This window comes from Sceloporus occidentalis, unplaced genomic scaffold (genome assembly GCF_023333645.1).
Source record: "Sceloporus occidentalis isolate IW3139 unplaced genomic scaffold, rSceOcc1.0.p SCAF_3, whole genome shotgun sequence".
Classification (NCBI taxonomy): domain Eukaryota; kingdom Metazoa; phylum Chordata; class Lepidosauria; order Squamata; family Phrynosomatidae; genus Sceloporus; species Sceloporus occidentalis.
This window is the reverse complement of record NW_028316983.1, coordinates 223,181,782-223,203,544: the sequence shown is the minus strand read 5'-3', so window position 1 is coordinate 223,203,544 and position 21,763 is coordinate 223,181,782. Positions and strand designations below refer to the sequence as shown.

Genomic DNA, 21,763 nt, shown 5'->3' with positions numbered 1-21,763 from the left:
ATGTGTGTGTGTGCGCGCGCGTGTGTGCGTGCATGCATGATTGCTCCGTAGTCCTGTGAGGGTTGTCACAAGCACACAGTCAAAATTCCTTCTTCGTTTGTCAGAAAACAGCTCAATCATGATCCTCCGAAACAAGGGTAATGTGAATATTAGAATGTGTCATGTTATTTATTTATTTCCTCCTGGTTAAAAGATTCAGAGAAGGCAATGACAATAATTCATTTCTCATGGCTGATAGTTGGCAGTAGTTCTACAACTTCAATACTTCAATATTTAATACAATTTTGATACTATTTACAACTATATTCTGACACAATGTTCTGCTCATTCTTGCACTACTTCTTTCACACACATACACACTCACACACTCACACACCTGTTCTAGCAATACCTACTGGGTCGTTATGACCAATATTAGTTATCAAACACTACTAATAGAACAATGGTATTAACTTCTGCTAAAATAGTCAAGACTTTCCTTCATCCTACCTTCTGTCAGGAAGAAAGTAAATTTTAACATAGGGATTTCTTGGCCTCCCATCTTCCCTTGAAGGAAGATCCTTTGCTCCCAATATTGTGACTATCAATTGATGACCAACCTTGTCATACCACAGTTTTATCTGTAATGAGAAAATATATATCAATCAGCCATTTCTTTCACAATACTGGTAATCTTTCAATAAATGTAGTTTTTAGGCTTTAGCCATGTGGCCCTTTTGCTACTGCAATGGAGATAAATTGTATCATTCTGATTTGTGATGCTAAGGTGCAAAATGGTAGGATATGATACAATAATTGTAATGAAATGAGCACTGTATGGACGATCTGTCTAAACACTATCATTTTTACAGAGAAATACATTGGATTGTTTACTTCTGACGTGTTGTGTTGGATTTTCAGATTTCTTATTATGCTGCAGGCGAGGGATGGGCAACATCTGGCTCCTGGGCCACATGCAGCTCACACCAACCTCCTGAACCTTCCCATTTGTTTGTTTTTTAAATGTATTTTTAGTTCAGGAAAAAAGAGTACTGTCACTCTTAGAAACCTCAAGGAGCAGCATTATTCCTTTAAAAAAGGAGCACCTCCCCATGCCCAAATTCTCCAAACTGTATTTTTACAATAACAAAAGAGGATTATTGAACACTTCCAGTTTCAGTTCTGGAGGGTGCTACAGCCCACAGTGGGTTCTGTGGGAAAACTAGATCCAGACTCACTGAGGTTATTTACTCTGCTGTAAACAATGTGAGTTCATAAATAATAACTGCTCCCTATACTGAATATTATATGATAATGTAAAAAGCTATGAAATAAGGTTGTGGGCACTATATATCTATTCCCATTATTGTACCTGAACTATTGAAGTACTTGTACTTCAATTGACAAGTTCTGCATGCAAGTATATGGTTAGTATCTAACTGCTTCAACCTATTACTTAAAACAATATGGCAACCACTTGCATCATTTAACTTTGGTCCAAAACACACTGCAGAAATAAACCGGTTAGAGACCACTTTAACTGCCCTGGCTGAATGCTAGAGAATCTGGGGATTGTAGTTTATTGTGGCACTAGAGGTCTCTGACAGAGACGGCTAAATGTCTCACAAAACTACAATTCCCAGAATTCCCTAGCATTGATCCAGGGCAGTTAAAAAAGTATCAAACTGCATTATTTCTGCAGTGTGTTTTGGACTTTTTTATTTAAAGTTTTATGGTTAGTTCATCTCTAAATATGTTATATCTTATAATTCATGCAGAGATCTAACAAATATTTTGTTATCCTAGCTTAACCATTATGATTCCCAACAATTCTCTATACGAAAAAGAAGAGAGGAATTCGAAATTCAGACTATCATACAGTGGTGTGGTTTTCTATATATGCTATTAGTAAATAATGCAAGATTGAAGAGGAAATATCATTTGCTTTGTACAAACACCTGCTGTTTTTGATGGTAGCATGGGTGTGAATTGTTTCCCTACACTCGCTGGAAAAAGTGTCACCACATCAAGCGAAAACTCTCCACAACCACCTAGGGTAATCCTGGCTACTCTAATTTCCAACATGCAAGTATTGCTACAATAATTTTAAGATGTTTTGATCCACTTGCAGTGCAATACAAGAGATATCTACTCAAATGCAAATTCTCATGCTTTCAACAGGATTAACCCCCCCACACACTAAGTACTTATAGTATTGTATATTAAAACTGATTATATATGTGAACAAAAAAGGCATGTCTTGATTCACAACTGATATTTTTCTTTTTACAGCACTCTGATTAACTGTAATCTCAAGTCACTCTAATGATATTGGTACTAAATTAGCTAAAATCAAGGGCTTTTTTTCAGGTAAAAAAGGTTTTCAGATAGTTAATATATATCAAGAGCTTTAAGATCACTGCTTATTTTCCCATCTCTAAAATGTCCACAGGACATAAATTTCTAAAACCTCTGCTATGTAATATTATCAACAACCCTTATTTTCATCCTGAAGTAATTTTTTTCATTTTAGTGGCAAAATAAATAGTCAAAACATTATAAAATTTGATGCTAGCCAAACAAGCGAGGTCAATAGGCTATGCATATAGACTACCTGTATACTAGTTATTCTTTGTGACATATTTCATAAAGTTTTGTCTTATAGTAACAAGTGTTCTCATTTCCACATAGTAAGAAAATAACACCTTTATAACCTGAAATGTTCCACTTCAGATTTTCTTAAACCATAACACAGTATAAAAAGGATAAACATAAAGAGCATTTATACAAAAAACGACCATTTCCACAAATATATTATACAACAAAAGCAAGTAATGTTCTCCATACAAAAAATAAAAAAGGAAAGCATGCAGCAAAGCAAGATAAGCATTATGACATTCTTACAACCTACAGTTGGGTTAATCTACAGTACCTTAAAGGATTCCTAATGAAAAAAGGCAAACAACTTGTACCCAGATAAGACTGTAGAATGTAGTCGGTGCTAGGCATCATTTTTTTTTAAAAAAATGTGGTTTCAGGATTTGAACTAACTAACATAATCATAGGACAAATTTCGTAGACAAGGTACAAATTTATTTGCCCATCTTCTACTGAAGGAACTACTGTCATTTGGAAAATGCAAAAAAGGAAGTGTTAAGTAATGAAAATGAATTATTTAAAGAGACACCAACCTTGATATAATGAGTCCTAACATCAAAAACACAAGGTCCCCTATTACTAATTCAGGGTATGCATTATGAGAAACATAAAGTAATTATCACTGTTGAAATCTGTTTTTGTTTAATTAGATACAGATAAAAAGCAAAGCTAAAACTAGTTGTCTCTTTAAATTTTTAGTATTCTAATCTCCATGCAATAATTTTCAAGCTGATCACAAGACAATATGAATTTTGTTAATATGGTCTGAAGCAACATATTAAAAAAATTAAAATGGGAAAACGGATCAAAGTGTGACGTTTTCCTACTATGCATTTTCCAAGACAAACAAAAGAAGAGAAAAACACAACTTTTAGTTTCTGTCAGGCAGATGAAGCCTTTACCTGAACCCTAGGAACAAAAGGCGTTGTTCTTCTACTAAGGCTTTGGCTCTGGTAAGCAAAATTAAAGAAAAAGCAATAAAACAAAACCAAAAAGACAACACGCTGGAAACTAAAAGACCAAAAGTAAAATAAGGACACACAACTTTCAACACTGCTATACACCGATAACATGTTTATCATTTTTTTTTAAAAAAATTGAAAGGCAGTGTATAAATTAAATCTGCATTATGCTCTTCTACCAATTGCACTTTCATCTAAATAAAAAATAACCTACCCATTTTCACATTATCAACGGCATCTGTTTAAAAAGTGCCTCAGCCTTATTCAGCATTGTTCAAAATTCAGCATCTGTCCGTTTCTCTACAGTATAAGAGCTAGTGAAATATTTCTACATGTTTGTCAAAATAAAGGTCACCTGAGATGCAAGACACTAACGGTACATTTGTATACATGACTACAAAGAAATAATACTCATAATGGGTCTTACGTCCAGGTAATATGCATAGGATTGCATCTAAAGGCTGCAATTCTATACCCACTTGGCTGAGAATAAGCCCTATTAAATTCATTGGGATTTTCTTCCTCATAAACATGCAAAGAATTGCTCTGTAATATATATAATAATCAGATGAATGGCATAAAACATAATGAGAAATCACTTATTAATATCTCTAGGGCAATGTATTTTATAATTTGCACAATCATTTTCAATATTAAATGACTCAATGGTAATATTCCTACACTTAAAATTTTTGCTGGGTGCACTAAAAAACTGATGCACTTATAAATTTATGGTATTCCAGTATTCTCTTACATAGCTGTAGAGTCCAATCATGAAGCCTAGTAATGGTGAGTTATAAAAACAGTGAATACATTCAAAGTGCCTTTTCCACTGAGTGAACAAAGACATCTGTAATGCTAAAGTGATGGTTTCTAGGCAAGTTACAGACCCTATAACTGACAGCAATTACCAATGGTAAATCTATATGTAATACAAACCTATCTACCTTGGCACAAAGTGTTTATGGGGCAATTCATAAGATCACAATACAAAATTACAGTTGTGCAAAATGTAATAATATAGGATCTCAAGTTTTGAAATCCTTAAAAATCAAATTTCTGCAAACAGGTTAATTATCTTAGACTATTTTGATTCATATACAAGACTGGATATCAGCCACAAAGCCAATGAAAAGAAAATGACCTGTTAGTGGAAAACATAGCTGAGAGTAACATAGGGGCTGAGCAGATGGGCCAGGATAGCATAGGCCAAGCTATGCTATCCTGGCCCGGGTCCCAACCCAGGTCAATTCCTGGGCTAGCTCTGGCATGGGCAGGTAGACCCACTACTTCTGCGTGTCCCTTACCTTCTTCTGCCATTGCCGCTAGTAAGAAGATCCCTATCGCCATGTCTAATGTGGAAACAGGGCACCTGGCTGCACCCACATGACCATTCACTCATTTCCATGTCAGCAGAGGAAAGTAAGGGGTGCACAGAGTGATCCAGTCTGCTGGTTGTTGCCACGGAGTTTCCTAGAAACTCCATAGCAAACAGGTGGTCATTTTTACCCATGATAAGGACCCTTTGTGCCAGGATTGGACCGGGACAACCAGATCCGCAGCTGGTCTGCCCAGTCCCAGCTGAAGGGTATTTGCCTGCATCTTCTGAATAGGGCAATGTGAAGCCAGGAGGAACACAGGCCTCTGAGCTCAGATGGACAGCCCCCTAATCATAGGAAAACAGGTTAGTGTTTCATGCCTTATCCGCTGACCACAGAGTGGATAATAGTCATTTCGTTCAGAGGGAAAATGTAGAGTTTCATTGTAATAATATGCACATGTTGAGCAGGCATTGAGAGGGAAATCAAAAAAGGAACAAGTATTAGTCTTGAAGCAATACTAGGAGTCTTCACATTCCTAAACAAGGTTTCCAGGTTAAATGTAAACATTACTTCCTCAGCCATTTTCTTTCCCTCTACTTGACCATGAAAATGGATTTCTAATTGCACCGTTACATACAGATGTGACTGAACGTATATTCTAGATATTTTTGACATAGTTGCCTTGGTACAATTAGTCATTTGTCAAAGTCGCAAGGAAGAATTATTTTGTATTTAGCGTATTTGAGTGAGCCAATCTATCAACAAATCAGGTCTTGTGAAGATGGCCAAAAATAATTGTTGGCAGATAACTCTGTTTGACATGATCAAACAGATTCTACAATAAATTTTGAAATGAAAGGGAAGTAAATCACTGCATAAATAAGTTTTGGACAAAACTAACTCTAGTTCTTATCAGAACCTCATTTTAATTTTTAATTGTGTTTGGGTGACATGATGAACTAGGGAATATGAGAGCCATGACTTCATGGTTGCAAGCCATGAGCATGCAATCTATGCTGTTAAATCACTTTCACTTGCAACATCAGCTGCTAAAAAGAGCACGGAAGTTTGCTCAGTATGGTTTATTTGGCTTGTTCAAACAGGTGCTTCTATTCTCATTTAGTTTTGTCTCAACAAACCAGATTTTAAAAATCTGTGATTTCAGTTTTCTCTGACTTGTTGGGAAAGACATAAACCCAAGAGAAAACTGTTTCCATGATACACAAAAGAAGCTTCATGGTTTGTATGGCCACTGATTTAAGCCGTGTATAATAATACACTGCTCATAAATGATATGAGTTCCCTGGCTTATAGTGAGGTCCAACCAGAGTATGACTTCAATGATAGACAAAGATCTCTGATTAGAATGATCTAACACATTTGAATCACTAGTATACATTTTTTCCTGCATTTTGAAGTGACATTGGTATCTTTTAACACTGGAGATTATTTACGTATTCTATTTCACTATTAAAGGTTACTTCTTTATTAATTTATTGTTTTCCCCTATATCCTGCAAAGATTCAGTGTGGAGAGAACATTTTACAAACCAAACAATAAAATTAAAGTGCTTAAATCTAAGTAACTAACAAAAATAATATAACCCTCTCAAATCATATCAACATCACATCACAGATTAATCCTGATTCTGTGCATTAGTCTTAAAAGTTCCTTAGAAGAAATTCCATACTTATGGAAAAGCCTTTGCAGTACTTCTCTGCACATAGGAATGATATGGAATTAGTGCAGCCTTAGAAGATTACGAAGAGTAGAATTGTATGAAAAGTTATGAATTATATGAATATGAATTCAACAGAATACTTTTCAATAGACATTACTCAAATGAATGACAGAGCTGTATTGTCAGAGTATTGACAGCAATCCAGTCCAAATATTCTGCAAAATTTCCCCACACTTATTATGTGTTGAGCATTAAAGACCACTGTAGGAGACAAAATTATATTCCCAATAAATGAGCTGGAATCCTGTTGGTTACTCTCAAATAGAATAGACTCATTGAATCAATGCTGAATGGTGAGTCTATACATAGATTAATCCCATTGATTGACAAGATCTTCTCTAGTTTGGAGTAACAAGAGGATTTGGGCCATGGACTCCACAACATCTTTTAGCAAAGATTCATGTAAGTAGTGTAATTGCAAGTTATCTGCAATCAATGGAAACTACTAAAAATTTACCCTCCACCTTCTCACACTTCATTTTCATAGCCACAGCAGAAAACAGGTTTCCACCTAATTCGGCACAAGGTTCATTTTACTGTGTGATCAGCTCCAGTCACGTATCAAGAAGAAATTAAGTTACACAGGACTTGAATACAAGAAGGAAATTTGTTAGACACACTGTGTAAACTGCTAGTAAATTAAGAGTCTACAAGTGAGAAGTACTTGGTGATGGAATACTTGATACAAAACTAAGCATTTTTCACAAAAACATAATAGCTAGAAAAAACAAAGCTGGGGAGAAGATGAGTAATGCTGCACAGCAGTCAAAATATACATTACTACAGAATATCTCTGCTATCCAAAAGTTCAAGTTCCACATGTATAAGCTAGGATCACTACCAACAGGAGAATGTGACATTATTTCACTCAACAAACCTAATTAATTAATTCACTTAACACAAGTAACATCACATGTACTTCATATCAAATATCCCTTACTGTTATCAGTCTCTATTTACCCCCAGAAGCAAAAAAGCAACCTTCTAAAATACACATATTTTACATATTCCTAAAGCTACACAAACAAACAGATCTATTTATGGGTATACTTGATCTATGTACATTTTAGAGAACTTAAACTGCAACCTCCTTCACAACAATTTCTAATCTAATGCAAATCTCTTTCACTTCATGGTTATTTATACAGTGGGTCTTTGGCATCCACTGGGGATTTGGATCCAGGATTATCCGTGAATACCAAAATCTGTACATGTTCAAGTCCCATTAAATACAGTGGGATAGTAAAATAGTGTCCCTTATATAAAATGACAAAATGAAAGTCCGTGGATTCAGAATCAATGGATACAGAGGGCCAACTATATAGAATATGTCCCCAGTGGATTTGTGCATTGTTGCTGTGCATCTTCAAGTCATTTCTGACTTATCATGACCCTAAGGTGAACCTATAATGGGGTTTTCTTGGCAAGACATGTTTAGAGGAGGTTTGCCATTGCCTTCTCCTGAAGCTGAGAGCGTGTGAGTTGCCCAAGGTCACCCAGTGGGTTCTATGGTCAAACTGAGAATCAAACCCTGGTCTCCAGAGTTATAGTCCAGCAGTCAAACCATTATGCTACACTGTCGAAGTAATAACTTTCCTGCATAAAGTGTAATTTAAGAACAATGTTAAAATCTATTTGTTTGTTTTTTGTTGGAGGAACAAATCACTGGGAACAACTTCCTCAACTTGAGGGAGCAACTATAATGTTTCATAGTTTGCCTCGCTGTTATTATGGAGATGAGGGATTGGAAATGCAAAATAAATTTTATTTTTCCCTATATTTTACTTTTTTTCATGATACAGACACATTTTGCATTTAGTTTTTACACTGGTCACCCTGAAAAATAAACTCTTTTGCTAGTAAAACCTACTCAAGAACATTGTCAATTACAAACCTCAGATTTGCAAGAAAAGTAAAGTTGTTCAAAGAGCACAAAATGATTTTGCTATGTATATAGCCTAAATACCCAGAAGGCACCAGATGCCATCTTATCTTGGCAAGATCAGACCTGATTAGCACTTGGATTGGGGACCACAAAGGAATACTACGTACTGGAGGCTATCTTTCAGAGGAAAGAAATGGGAAACCATCTATAAATATTCTTTGCCCAAGAAAATTTAATGAAACGGCACATAAGACAGTCAAGGCACATTTATTTATTTATTTATTTATTTATTTATTTTCTGAATTTCTCCCCAGGTGGCATCCAAGGTGCCTCAAACCAAGATCAGCTAAAAACCTTGCAATGAAATTAAAACACAGTTTAAAATCCCCACATTTAAGCTATTAAAATATAAAATCAATCAAAAGTGGGAGGAATAGAGCAGACACTCCACAAAAGGCTCCATGCAAACAATTATTCATTAAAAGCCCATTTGAACAAAAAGGTATTTGCTTGCCAATGAAAGGAAAGCATAGAGGGGTACAGACTAGCCTCCCATGGAAGGGAATTCCACAGGATGGGAGTAGCCACTAAGAAGGTCCTCCTTCATGTCCTTACCTGACTGCCCTTTGATGTTGGCAGGACTGAGAGAAAGCCCTCTCTGGAGGAACTAAAGTCTCTGGCAGGTTCATTTAGGGAGATATTGTCTTTCAGATGGACTTGTGTGTCTATGAGTGTGCTTATCGTTATGTGCCTTCTAGTCACTTCCAACTTATGGAAGGCAAATACTACTGACTGTTAAAAAGACAAATGAATGTGTGCCAATCAGAACAAGCCTGAACTCTCACTAGAAGAAAAGATGACTAAATTGAGGCCATTGTACTTTGGACATATCATGAGAGGACATGACCCACTGGAAAAAATGATAATGGAAGTAGAAAGTGGAAGTAAAATGGAAGGCAGTAGGAAAAGAGAGAGACAATATGTAGATTGCTTCAATCAAGGAAACTGTGGCCCTGTGTTTGCAAGAACTGATTAGGGAAGTTGATTCTCTTGGGGGTCTTTTATTCATAGGAACACCATACGCTGAAGATGACTTGACAGCAGGTAGCAATGACAACAGCAACAAAAACAGTATGGCACACCTATCATGGGGTATTCTTGGCAAGATTTATTCAGAGGAAGTTTGCCATTGCCCTCCTCTGAAGCTGAGAGAATGTCACTTGATAAAATGGGTTTCCATGGCTGAGTGGGGATTCAGATCCTGGCCTCCAGAGTCCTAGTCCAACATTTAGACAACTACACCATGCTTGCTCCCCTATGTGAATGCATAAATCTATAATTGTGGGTTGGTTCTACTGCACAATTATAGTGAAAACAAATAGAATTACTATGATAAAGCTCCTACTAAGATCCCCAGAAAAGCAAAAAGATATACATGAATTTTCCAGTAATCATTCAAGAAAGGATGTTGCAGGCCTGGACCTTAAACATTTCTGTTCTCTGGAATGGATTTTATATTAACATTCTATGGCCTAAATCCTATTGTTAGTTCTGATTGGAGTAGCTACAACAACTGTTGAAAGGAATTCTAGACAATGAGTGGTATTCTGCATTGTCCTTGAGTCTTTTTACTGGAATCTATCATGTATAGCTGTTCTCAACTGTTCACAATGAAATATAATGGAATATAATATAAATATAGAATATAATTCCAAGAATTTAAAATTTACATGTAATTTCCCCCAGTCCATAATAAATAATATTTCAGTTCTAAGAGGTGGGTGAAAAGAAAATTAGAGACAACAACAATTCTAGTAGATCTTTACCTAGCATGTTTCACTGAAAGTATTATATTACAAATAACAAAATTAATAAAACTCAACAAATGTTTACATACTGAAAGTTGTCCAGATAAGAACTGTGGAACATCCCTCAACAGGCCAGGACTCATGGGAGAAGTGACTGAAATAGAAGGCCGGTCCATCTTTTGAGATTCGAATGAGCTAGAACCTGGAAGAACAATTAATTTTATTGCATTAGAACCATCATTTATACCATTTATATTCTGAGAATGTAAGCACTATGGCAAGGAGTATCTTAAGTAAGAACTGAAAGAATTGTGGGTGAACATTAACACTTATATAGAACTTTGAAAATAAAGATGAATTATATAAAGAGAATATAGAACAACTAATGGGCACAATGCAGCCAAAACTAAGCATTTGTAAGTCCCGATACATAAATTATATACATTAAAACTATTATTACATAGAAGTGCTTAACTTTGGCTGGATTATGCCCACAATGTCATCAAAAAGGAGGGAATATATCCCTGTCAATTCTGACTAATTAATCTGGTACCTCATCATATGTGCTTTATACATGATATTCTATGAGAATGATTAAAGAATCAAGCATTTCTACCTAAGTAATTTTATGGGGACTTGATAGTATTTATATTCACCTAGAGGACTGCAGTTCAATACTTTCATTAATGTTTATTTAGAATGTTACAGTACAAGTATTTGTCTTTGGGTGTTTGGGTCAAGCAAAATCAAGGCTTCTTAAAATCTTTGTTTAAAGACCCAGAGGAAGGTAATGGCAAACTCTTCCCAAGGAAACCCTACAATAGGTTCACCACAAGTCTGAGCTGACTTGAAAGAACATAACAAAAAAAAAAGATATAATTGGGGGGGGGGGGGGTTATACTATATTGTAAATGTTGAAGCATTTGATCTAAAATTATATAATTAATGTGTATGTGATCCCACAAGCATACTTGGAAGGTTTAAAAATTATATAAAACCAGTCAGAAAAGATGGCAATATCCCAGTCTTTCACTGTTGTGCTGATGAAATTCCTGACCATCATCTCTTTAAATGTTATTCTGGTATTACGATGGATGTTCCCCATTCTCAACATGTACAGGAAAATATCATTATAATAACAGGTCAAATTTTAAATCACTTTAACTGCAATCCTATAAACACATACCTTTGAGTAAGCCTCAATTAACTAAACGGAGCTTACTTCTAAGCAGACCTGCATAGGATTGCACCATTTAAGAATAGTTGTGTGATGCATATATCTCTAAAATATAAACATTCTATTTATTTTAAAAAAAAAACCTCTAACATCATCAAATGCATTTTATTTAATACGGCTACAATGTTCAACATGAACAAAAACCAGGAAATTAAAAAGCCCAAATTAATGTCAATCCTATTTTTACTCACTATGTAGCCTTTTCTCTTTTTAATAAAGAATTTTATAGTACGAATTTATTTTATTTAAAACTTCAGTCTTAACATTGTACAGTGGGGCCTCCGCATACGCGGACTTTTTTTAAGCGGCTTTGAGAGTACGCGCTCAAGCCGCTGGGCGCACGCGGGGTGGAAGGGGCGGTGCGTCCCATTCAGTTGAATGGGCGCGTGCGCCTGTTGCGCTGCGCGTGCGCCCGTTGCGCCCAGCACACCTCTGTGCCGCCATGCACGAGCCCCGTTGTTTACAATGGGGCTCGAGCATAGGCGGAAATCGCCATACGCGGCGGGATCCGGAACGGATCCCCCGCGTATGGCGAGGTTCCACTGTATTTCATGACTTCTGGTAGTTTATTATTAAACAAAGATTGAAAAGATAGATAAGTCAGAAAGACCAGACATATCTGTACAGACACAAAGAGCCAATGTAAGTATCTTTTCCATTTCCAGCATAGTTCAAGTGCATAACATTACATCTATCTCACTCAGAGAAAGGAAACTTACTGGACTCCAACTGCCCATGTGTACTATCAGGTATTCTGGGAATATCCCTGCAATGACGAAGAACAAAGCATACTTATACTTTTTATATATTACAGAATACGTTAGCACATGACAATGTGAAATTTTAAAAAATATATCACATAGCAAAATACCTACACCATGGAAAGATTAATTAACTGAAAATTAATTAAAAATTAGGCTATATCCAGCTTCAAGCAAGTGGATTCTACTCACACTGAAGGATGTAGGCCCTATACAGACTGGCACTTTGGGCCGGCATGGGGCCGGAGTCGGGGCGTACCGTCCTCACAATGAATGCCCTGACTCTGCCCCCAGGGTGCCATGATGCCATGCATCATTCCATGGCACACGGCGTCAATGCATTCTTCCAGGGCTGCATCCATACCACGCAGCGCCAAAGGAGTGCTGGAAAGGCCGGATCAGAGCCACCGCGTGAAGTTGCCGCAGCCCCAATCTGGCTAGGAAAGGGACGGCTGGAGGCCACCCCTTTGGTGCTGTATGTACAGCCCCTTACTCTTCTACTCCCCCACTTCTCACTATATACCACTCACAATCTGCCTCAGAAACTCCCCAGCCCAGATAAGCAGAAATGAGGATACACAGAAACAGGGGGACACAGGTGGGAACAGAAATCAAGCTCTGTTTGTTTCACTGCAAGACAGAGACCAGTCAGCACAGCCCAGTAGCTCCATATAGTTGAAAGAATGCATCTGAGTGTCCAAGATGCGATAGTGTAGCATAAAACCAACAAAATTTAAAGAACAATATGATCAGTTGGAAGTATCTTATGGGTGTGAATAACTGCTGAACAACACTGCAACCATAGTTTTTTGTGGGTTTTTGGGGATATGTGGCCATGTTCTAGAAGAGTTTCTTCCTGACGTTTTGCCAGCATCTGTGCCAGCAGCCACAGATGCTGGCGAAATGTCAGGAAGAAACTCTTCTAGAACATGGCCACATAGCACAAAAAACCCACAAAAAACTATGGATGCCAGCCATGGAAGCTTTCGACTTAACACTGCAACCTCTGCCCATTCAGGTTTCACAAATGGTTTGCTAACATCTTATAATTCACCAGATTTTGACATCCATACATGAAACAAACCAAACAAACTAGGACACTGAACTATGATTTAGATTGCATCTGCACTTCAGAAATAATTAAACTTGACACCGCTTTAACTGCCATAGCTCAATGCTATGGATTTTGGGGATTTATAGTTTTTTGATATATTTAGCCTTCTATCTTAAGACTGCTGGCTGCCACAACAAACTACAAATCTCATGGCAGTTAAAGTGGTGAAAAACTGCATTATTTCAGCAGTACATATGCAGCCCTAATCTCAATTTGTAATGGGGAATTGTGGTTATTTTTCAACTGAAAATGGAAGCATTTTATTTCCTCCTCTCCTGAGTGAAATGGGGGAGACCATTAGCCCAAAAGGTTGGTGTAGTTTTTCTACCAGCAAACTAAGGGTATAGTGTTTCTGTAAAGGTCTGAGTAAAACAAATGGTTGCTTGCCTTATTTCTTATATTTGATGGATACAGACCATATTTTTCCTCCACAGATCAACTTTTAAACAATAATTCTCTATGGATCTCTATGTGTCTTTGTTATACATAGGCTCCTAGCAAAATGAAAAACCAACTTTAAAAGGCATCATAGGAGACTTCTTACTTTCTTTTTTGAAAAAGTTGTTTCCTGTACAGAATATGGTGTAGTTGGGTATATATTCTGCCCAAAATTTTTATGTGTTTGTTTTGTTTTTGTTTTGCATAAAAAACAGCATTTTTTGTGGAGGAAACAAAATTTTCTGTGCAGAAAATATTTCTGAAATGTTTTTATCTGCCAAAAAGTGCTATTTTCTGCAAAAAAAATGACAATTTTGTGCATAAGTTCCCAACAACAGCCCTTAATACAGAGAAAACAGCACATGTTGCCGAGAAAATAACATTTCTGCAAATATTTTTGTGTTCTTTCCCACAACACGTGGATTTTACAGAGAATAAATCCTGAACTGCAAAGATTCTTTTCAGTCAAATATTCTTCTCATCAGGATTTGCCAGCACATGAAAAACACACATTTTAACTGTTTTTTTAACTTTCCATATAAAATAGATTTCAGTAAATATTGCAGTAATCAAATGCAATGATACAGAATGAAGGAGGCAAGCTGAGGTTAAAGATGATATGTCGCTGTGAAATACAAATAGCAGTTTAGAGACTTCTTAAAAATTCAGAATAATTTCTAAACAATTAAAAAATGGAATGACTAATACAACTCACCCAATTGGCCTTGAAACTACAAGTTCCACTTGTGGCTCTGGTTTGGATTCTAGGATGATGTTGTATACTTCTTCAAATGTGGCTCCTTGCAAAAGCCTTCCATTCCATTCTAACACTTCATCACCTGAAATTTTAGACAAAATATTCTGTTTAGAAAGGGAATGTTGTGATCTGTGTTTCCTGAACAACTTAAACTTATTTGTGAATTGTATTTGTTTGGCCTCTTTTAAATCTAGATATTTTTACCTTACATGCTAGCTCCAGACTTAAACAAGAATACAAAAGAACACAAAAATACATTTCTATCCAAACAGGAGAATATTTCATTTTATAAAAATATGGTGAACAGAATTATCTCACCAATTTAAACTCGGTCACAAGAGAACAAATGCTATATTATTTTCCTTTGTATTATTAACTTTTTCTCATATTCTACAGAACAACCAAAATGAATCCAAAGGCATAAATTAACAGGTCACCTATAATGATAATACTCAATAACAGAGCACTGACTTCAGCAGTTTTCATTTTAAACTGTGATTGAAAGACTTCATTGGATAAAAGTAGCCTAATGAAGTCCATCAAGCTCAGAATACAGTTTAAAGGAGATGTACTTTAGGTTGAGAGTAGGAAACAATGGTTGAGTCTCAAACAAAGCAAAAATGTAACTATGGCGCATTACAGACCGCCCAAAATAGGCGGTCTCGCGCCGCTGCCGATTGCAGCACAGAGGAGCCCCAGCATCCAAACCACGTGGCTCCTCCCCACTGAAAATAAGAAGCGCCAAAATGGCACTTCTCTTTGCGGCACAGTGTGGAACGGGCACCGCCATTTTGTATGGACTCGGTCCATATTAGGGTTAGGGGCATCCGGAAGGGACGCCCCGTCTAACCCTAGTACGGACCCAGTCCGTACTTTATGCCCGTCTGTAACGGGCCTATGTTTCCAATTTTAAAAAAACAGGAGCATGAACAGAAATGTTAAGATTCCCCATGAGATATATTATCTGAACAATGCAATACAACTGATCTTAAGGACATGATGTACAAAAAAGACTCTGTTATTATTGGAACTTTCTTAAATGAACTTAGATCAAAATTCAAAATATCTATGGCCCAAAACAGATGGGCAAATGGGGGCAGCTTCCATATGTTCTGAAAGGGTGTGGCATTTACACAGCACATGCCCCCAGAAGATGCCCTGAGGTTGTGCTGGTGCTGCCTAACACGGCCCAAAGCTGGATCCAAAAAGAGCGCTCTTTTTCCGCTCCTTGCTGCGGTCCATTTGGGACTGCGGCACAAGGCACATGTCACGGCCCCAGGGCGATTGGGCTGGGAGAGGCTCCTGGATAGGGATGTAAAGAATATTCTCCAAAATTTGAAAATTAGTAGAAATATGTCTAATTAGAAAATTTCGAAAGCATTTTATAGAGAAGAAATTCTGATCACTTCTCGATCATGAGTAAGAATTTTGATTTTTAATCATTTCCAAATGAAGAGAAGAGAAGAAACTTTCAGCTGACAAATTCGACCTACAGGATTTGGGTATTTTGCGTAAGAAAAGCTACCATTCATCCTGGGTTTTACCAGAGGCTATTTCCTTTGTTAGGGTGATTCCCCCCCCCCCCATCTTTGCTCACTCACAGCTTTACTTTAAAAAAAAAAAAGAGAACAAAAGGGGAGGCATTTTGTGTGTTGGTGGTAGATAAGACATTCTGCCCTTTATGCCATGCTCTTTTTGGATGCATCACACACTCTTATTCATGGATATTTTGAACTCTCCTTGCCATATATATATATATATATATATATATATATATATATATATATAGAATCATAGAATCGTAGAGTTGGAAGAGACCACTAGGGCCATCCAGTCCAACCCCCTGCCATGCAGGAAATCCAAATCAAAGCATCCCTGACAGATGGCCATCCAGCCTCTGTTTAAAGACCTCCAAGGAAGGAGACTCTATCACCTTCCGAGGAAGTGCATTCCACTGTCGAACAGCCCTTACTGTCAGGAAATTCCTCCTAATGTTCAGGTGGAATCTCTTTTCCTGTAGCTTGCATCCATTGTTCCGGGTCCTGTTCTCTGGAGCAGCAGAAAACAAGCTTGCTCCCTCCTCAATATGACATCCTTTCAAATATTTAAACAGGGCTATCATATCACCTCTTAACCTTCTTTTCTCCAGGCTAAACATCCCCAGCTCCCTAGGTCGTTCCTCATAGGGCATGGTTTCCAGACCCTTCACCATTTTTGTCGCCCTCCTTTGGACACGCTCCAGTTTCTCAATGTCCTTTCTGAATTGTGGCGCCCAGAACTGGACACAATATTCTAGGTGGGGCCTGACCAAAGCAGAATACAGTGGCACTATTACTTCTCTTGATTTAGACACTATACTTCTATTGATGCAGCCTAAAATTGCATTGGCCTTTTTAGCTGCCGCGTCACACTGTTGACTCGTGTTCAACTTGTGGTCTACTTGGACTCCTAGATCCCTTTCACACGTAGTTTCATTCAGCCAGGTGTCACCCATCCTATATCTGTGCATTTTATTTTTCCGCCCTAAGTGCAATACCTTACATTTCTCTGTGTTGAATTTCATTTTGTTAGCTTTGGCCCAGCTTTCTAGTCTATTCAGGTCATTTTGAATCTTGATCCTGTCCTCTGGGGTATTAGCTATTCCCCCTAATTTGGTGTCATCTGCAAATTTGATAAGTATGCTCCCAATTCTGTCATCCAGGTCATTGATAAAGATGTTGAATAGCACTGGGCCCAGGACAGAGCCCTGTGGGACCCCACTGGTCACTTCTCTCCAGGATGAAAAGGAGCCATTGTTGAGCACCCTTTGGGTTCGGCCGGTCAACCAATTACAGATCCATTTAACAGTTCCTTTGTCTAGCCCACATTTTACAAGCTTGTTTGCAAGAATGTCATGGAAAACCTTGTCAAAGGCCTTACTGAAATCGAGATATACTATATCCACAGCATTCCCTTCATCTACCAAGCTGGTAATTTTATCAAAGAAAGAGATTAGATTTGTCTGGCATGACTTGTTTGTCTGAAACCCATGTTGAGTTTTTGTGATTATGGCATTGCCTTCTAGATGTTCACAGACTCTCTGTTTAATGATCTGCTCCAGAATCTTTCCTAGAACTGATGTCAGACTAACTGGACGATAATTGTTGGGATCCTCTTTTTTCCCCTTTTTGAAGATGGGGACAACGTTTGCCCTCCGCCAGTCTGCTGGGATATCTCCTGTTTTCCAGGACTTTTCAAAGATTATTGCCAATGGCTCCGATATTACTTTTGCCAGTTCTTTTAATACCCTTGGATGGAGTTCATCTGGTCCCGGAGACTTAAATTCATTTAGATTAACAAGGTGTTCCTCTACTATCTCTTTACTTATTCTGTGCTGAAATTCCCCTATTCTGTCCTCTGCTCCATTATCCTCAGGTTGAGCACCCTTTGCCTTTTCTGAGAAGACTGAGGCAAAGAAGGTGTTGAGTAATTCTGCCTTTTCTCTCTCTCTCTCTCTCTCTCTCTATATATATATATATATATATATATATATATATATATAAAATGCAAAATAAAAGTAGGTTTGCCTTAGCATCACCTTGAGAGAGCTGGAGAGAGGTTTGTCATGCCCTGCCTCTGAGGCTGAGAGAATGTGCACTCTCCTTGCCTATTATTATTATTATTATTATTATTGCATGACCTTAGCATCACCATGGGAGAAGTGCAGAGTTGGTCATGCCCTGCCTCTGAGGCTGAGAGAGTGTGACCCTCAAAAAAGAGAAGAAGGGGCAGGGTGGGGTGCAATGGCAGGAATTCTGCCATGATGGATAAAACCTAGCATTCGAAGGGATTCCAAGAGGTCATCCCCCTTCTACCATGAAGGAATACCTAGGAGTTGGAGTTGAAGCTGAGAGCATGTGACTTGCCCAAGGTCAGCCAGTGAATTTCTATGGTGAACTGGGAGGCTAGAGTCCTGATCCCAGCTCAGCCATGTAAATCCACAGGGTGACATTGGGTAAGTCACACTCTCTCATTCATGGATATTCTGCACTCTCCTTGCCAATTATTATTATTGCATGACCTTAGCATCACCATGGGAGAGGTGCAGAGTTGGAGTTGAAGCTGAGAGCATGTGACTTGCCCAAGGTCAGCCAGTGAATTTCTAGGGTGAACTGGGAGAATGAAGGTCTACTGAACTTTTCCCCTTCCCCACTGCCATTCCCTTCTCCTTTTGTCTCTTGTCTCTTTAGATTGGAAGCCTGAACAATCCTTGCCCAAAAGCAAACCAATCATAGAATAAATAAATAAATTGTAACTTTATTATTTAAAGAGGCTTTCTTGAAATGAAACAAAACCAAAGGCCAGAACCATCAGCATTCATTCATGAAGGAGACATTCATTCATGAAGGCTTTTTTCCCTTTTGTGTGTGTGCTTTCAGGTTTTTTTAAGCATAGGAATGTTCTTTAAACATCTGCCAAACTTCCTTTTGACATGGCAATTGAGTTTGAAATGCAAAGTAATTAGTGTAATTATTCGACTTGTCTTTCATTGTCATTCGAGAAATCTGTGAAAAATATTTCGCTAGCTGCTGGAAGGGAGAGAAGAAATCACCTTTTGAAAGGGGGTTTTGTGGAACGAATATTTTTTAAAGAAATTCTCTTAAAGTTCTCAATGAACGAGGAGAAAAACATGGGTTTCTCCAATCACTACTTCTGGATGCCCATCTGTTTTGCCCCTATCTCACTCAAGATGACTCCGCACAGAATGAGAGGTCTATTTAAATTTTAAAAAGGGAAAAAGACACAAGACCTCTTAGTATATTATCTTTACTATTCCTGTTTCTGGGAGGAGTAATCTAAAACAGATGAAGTGTTTGGGGCACTCAGAATAGTTGCCCATATATAGACATCAAAAAGATATAAAATTATGAATATTTACACAGTGCACCTAAGTGTAACTGATCAATACACTACACCCTTGTTTGGTTCCAAGATTCCCCATGTATAACAAAATCCGTGTATGATCATGTCCCATTAAATATATTGACAAAGCAAAATGGTGTCCCTTATAAAAAAAATGGAAAAATCAAGGTTTGATATTTGAAATTTATACTTTTTTTGAATATTTTCAAACCATGGATGCTTGAATCTGTGTATAAAAAAATCCGTGTATAAGAAGGTCCAGCTGTATAATATTGAGAATGGCAACAATTCTTGGTCTGGCTCTAACATTTAGTCCACAATTGGCCCATTTCTTTCTTTTAAAGAATATATTTGATTTGCACTGAACTATTGGGGATGGGGAGAAGTTTTATTCATGGAAAACAGCAGAACAGAACTCATATAAATTAGTATAGGAAAAAATAATATGTCCTTCAACGGCTTACAAAATTGTATAGTGGATAATCCTTCCTCCTCCAGGAAAATATTACATTTGCTTTTTATCTCACAATGTAGTAATGCAGTAGTAAACCACTGCCCAAATTAAAACAGTGTACCAAATTAAAAATCAGAATGGATCTTTCCCCTAAGGAGTTCAACAATATATTACTCTCCTACCTGGCCTAAGATGTCCCACTGTATCAGCTAAACTTCCTTTCTTCACTTTGGTGATAAATGCACATAGCCGACCTGTTTCAGTCATTTTCCCTCCGACAACCTGTTTGAAAATAAGACAGGGGAAAGCACAAACATTAAGATTTCTTACTCAGTTATGATTATCTAGCCAAACAACATAAGTAGAAGAAACAGAAAACATCCAGTGTTTCAGAAGTAAAACAGACAGTCTCCAGTCGTATAAAAAAGTTTTATTCCTCAAAGGATTCCAATGCATTTCAGCCATGAAATATTTGTGTAGCCTTCTGCTGGAGAAGGCAATTTGAAAATTCAGGGATTTTTTTTTAAACGAGTATCCAAAGCTTAAGTTTATGCAGTCCATCTAAAGAATTATATTTGTAACTGGAAATGCTAGCACTTCATTATTTATATCCTATGTGCCTAATTAATTGCACAGCGAACAAAAAACATTGGTTACTACATGGCCAAGAATGCAGCGAATGAATAAACAAATGAATAAATAAATAAATAAAAATCCAATAAACTACTCTCTGTAGAGAAGATCTATGAGTGTTTTGTAGTAGTTTGATTGTTTGACTGCGACTCTGGAGACCAGCATTCCAATTCCAGCTCAGCCATGAAACCCAATGGGTGACTGTGAGCAAGTTACAAATTGTGATGCTCACGTTCTTTTAGATACAATGACATAGTAAAATGGTGCCCTTTATATAAAATGGCAAAATCAAGGTTTGCTCTTTGGATATGAGTATGTATGTGCGTGAGAGAGAGAATTTTTTCAAGCCACAGATGGTTTAATCCATGGATGCAGAATCCACAGAAGGTCAACTGTCTGTTTTGTTTTAATAATTTAATTGTACTGTTTTTATTTTAGGTGGGTGGGTTTGTGGGATATTGTGTTTTATTGCTCTTTTAATGTTGTTAGCTGCCTTGATCTAATTGGAGAGGAGGGGTAAAAATTATTATTATTATTATTATTATTATTATTATTATTATTATTATTTGTACTGCAATTTCAGACCTTGCCCGGAATACTGTGTCCATTTCTGGGGACCACAGTTCAAGAAGGAAATTGTCAAATTGGAACATGTCCAAAGGAGGGTGACCAGAATGGTAAAGTTCTGGAAACCAAACCTAATGATGAAAACTTAGGGGGTTGGCTATATTTAGCCTGGAGAAGAAAAGACTGAGAGGTGACATCTTTAAATATCTGAAGAAATTGGCTTGTTTTCTCTGCTGCTCCAGAGATTAGAACACAAACTGATGTAGTTAAATTACTAGAAAAAAAGAACTTACCTAAACATTAGGAAAGCCTTCCTGATGGTAAGAGTTGTTGGACACTGGAATAGACTGCCTTAGAATGTTATAATCTCTTCTTATTTGGAGACCTTTAAAAAGAGAGTGGGTGGCTATCTCTTTGGAACACTTTTTAATCGTGTATTCCTGCATACCAGGGGATTGAACTAGATGGATCTTGTGGTCCATTCCAATTCTGTGATTCTATGAAACTATGTTTCTTGAATCTAAACTGTATCTTGTAACTACTAG

At 37.4% G+C, this 21,763-nt stretch overlaps 1 protein-coding gene across 49 annotated transcripts in view; it reads right to left on the bottom strand.

Moving 5' to 3' along the window:
* The window catches only part of RIMS2 (regulating synaptic membrane exocytosis 2), a 454,948-nt gene that overhangs the window by 198,171 nt on the left and 235,014 nt on the right, over window positions 1–21,763 (bottom strand). For 39 of the 49 annotated variants that reach the window (XM_089517761.1, XM_089517766.1, XM_089517768.1 and 36 more), the window contains 6 exons: window positions 20,201–20,300; window positions 14,621–14,744; window positions 12,312–12,358; window positions 10,445–10,557; window positions 3,540–3,587; window positions 490–620 (listed from right to left, as the gene is read on the bottom strand). In XM_089517761.1, the coding sequence (XP_089373887.1) occupies window positions 490–620; window positions 3,540–3,587; window positions 10,445–10,557; window positions 12,312–12,358; window positions 14,621–14,744; window positions 20,201–20,300 (563 nt within the window). The remainder of the gene's footprint in view (window positions 1–489; window positions 621–3,539; window positions 3,588–10,444; window positions 10,558–12,311; window positions 12,359–14,620; window positions 14,745–20,200; window positions 20,301–21,763) is intronic. The other 10 variants (XM_089517789.1, XM_089517770.1, XM_089517772.1 and 7 more) reach the window with 1 other exon arrangement.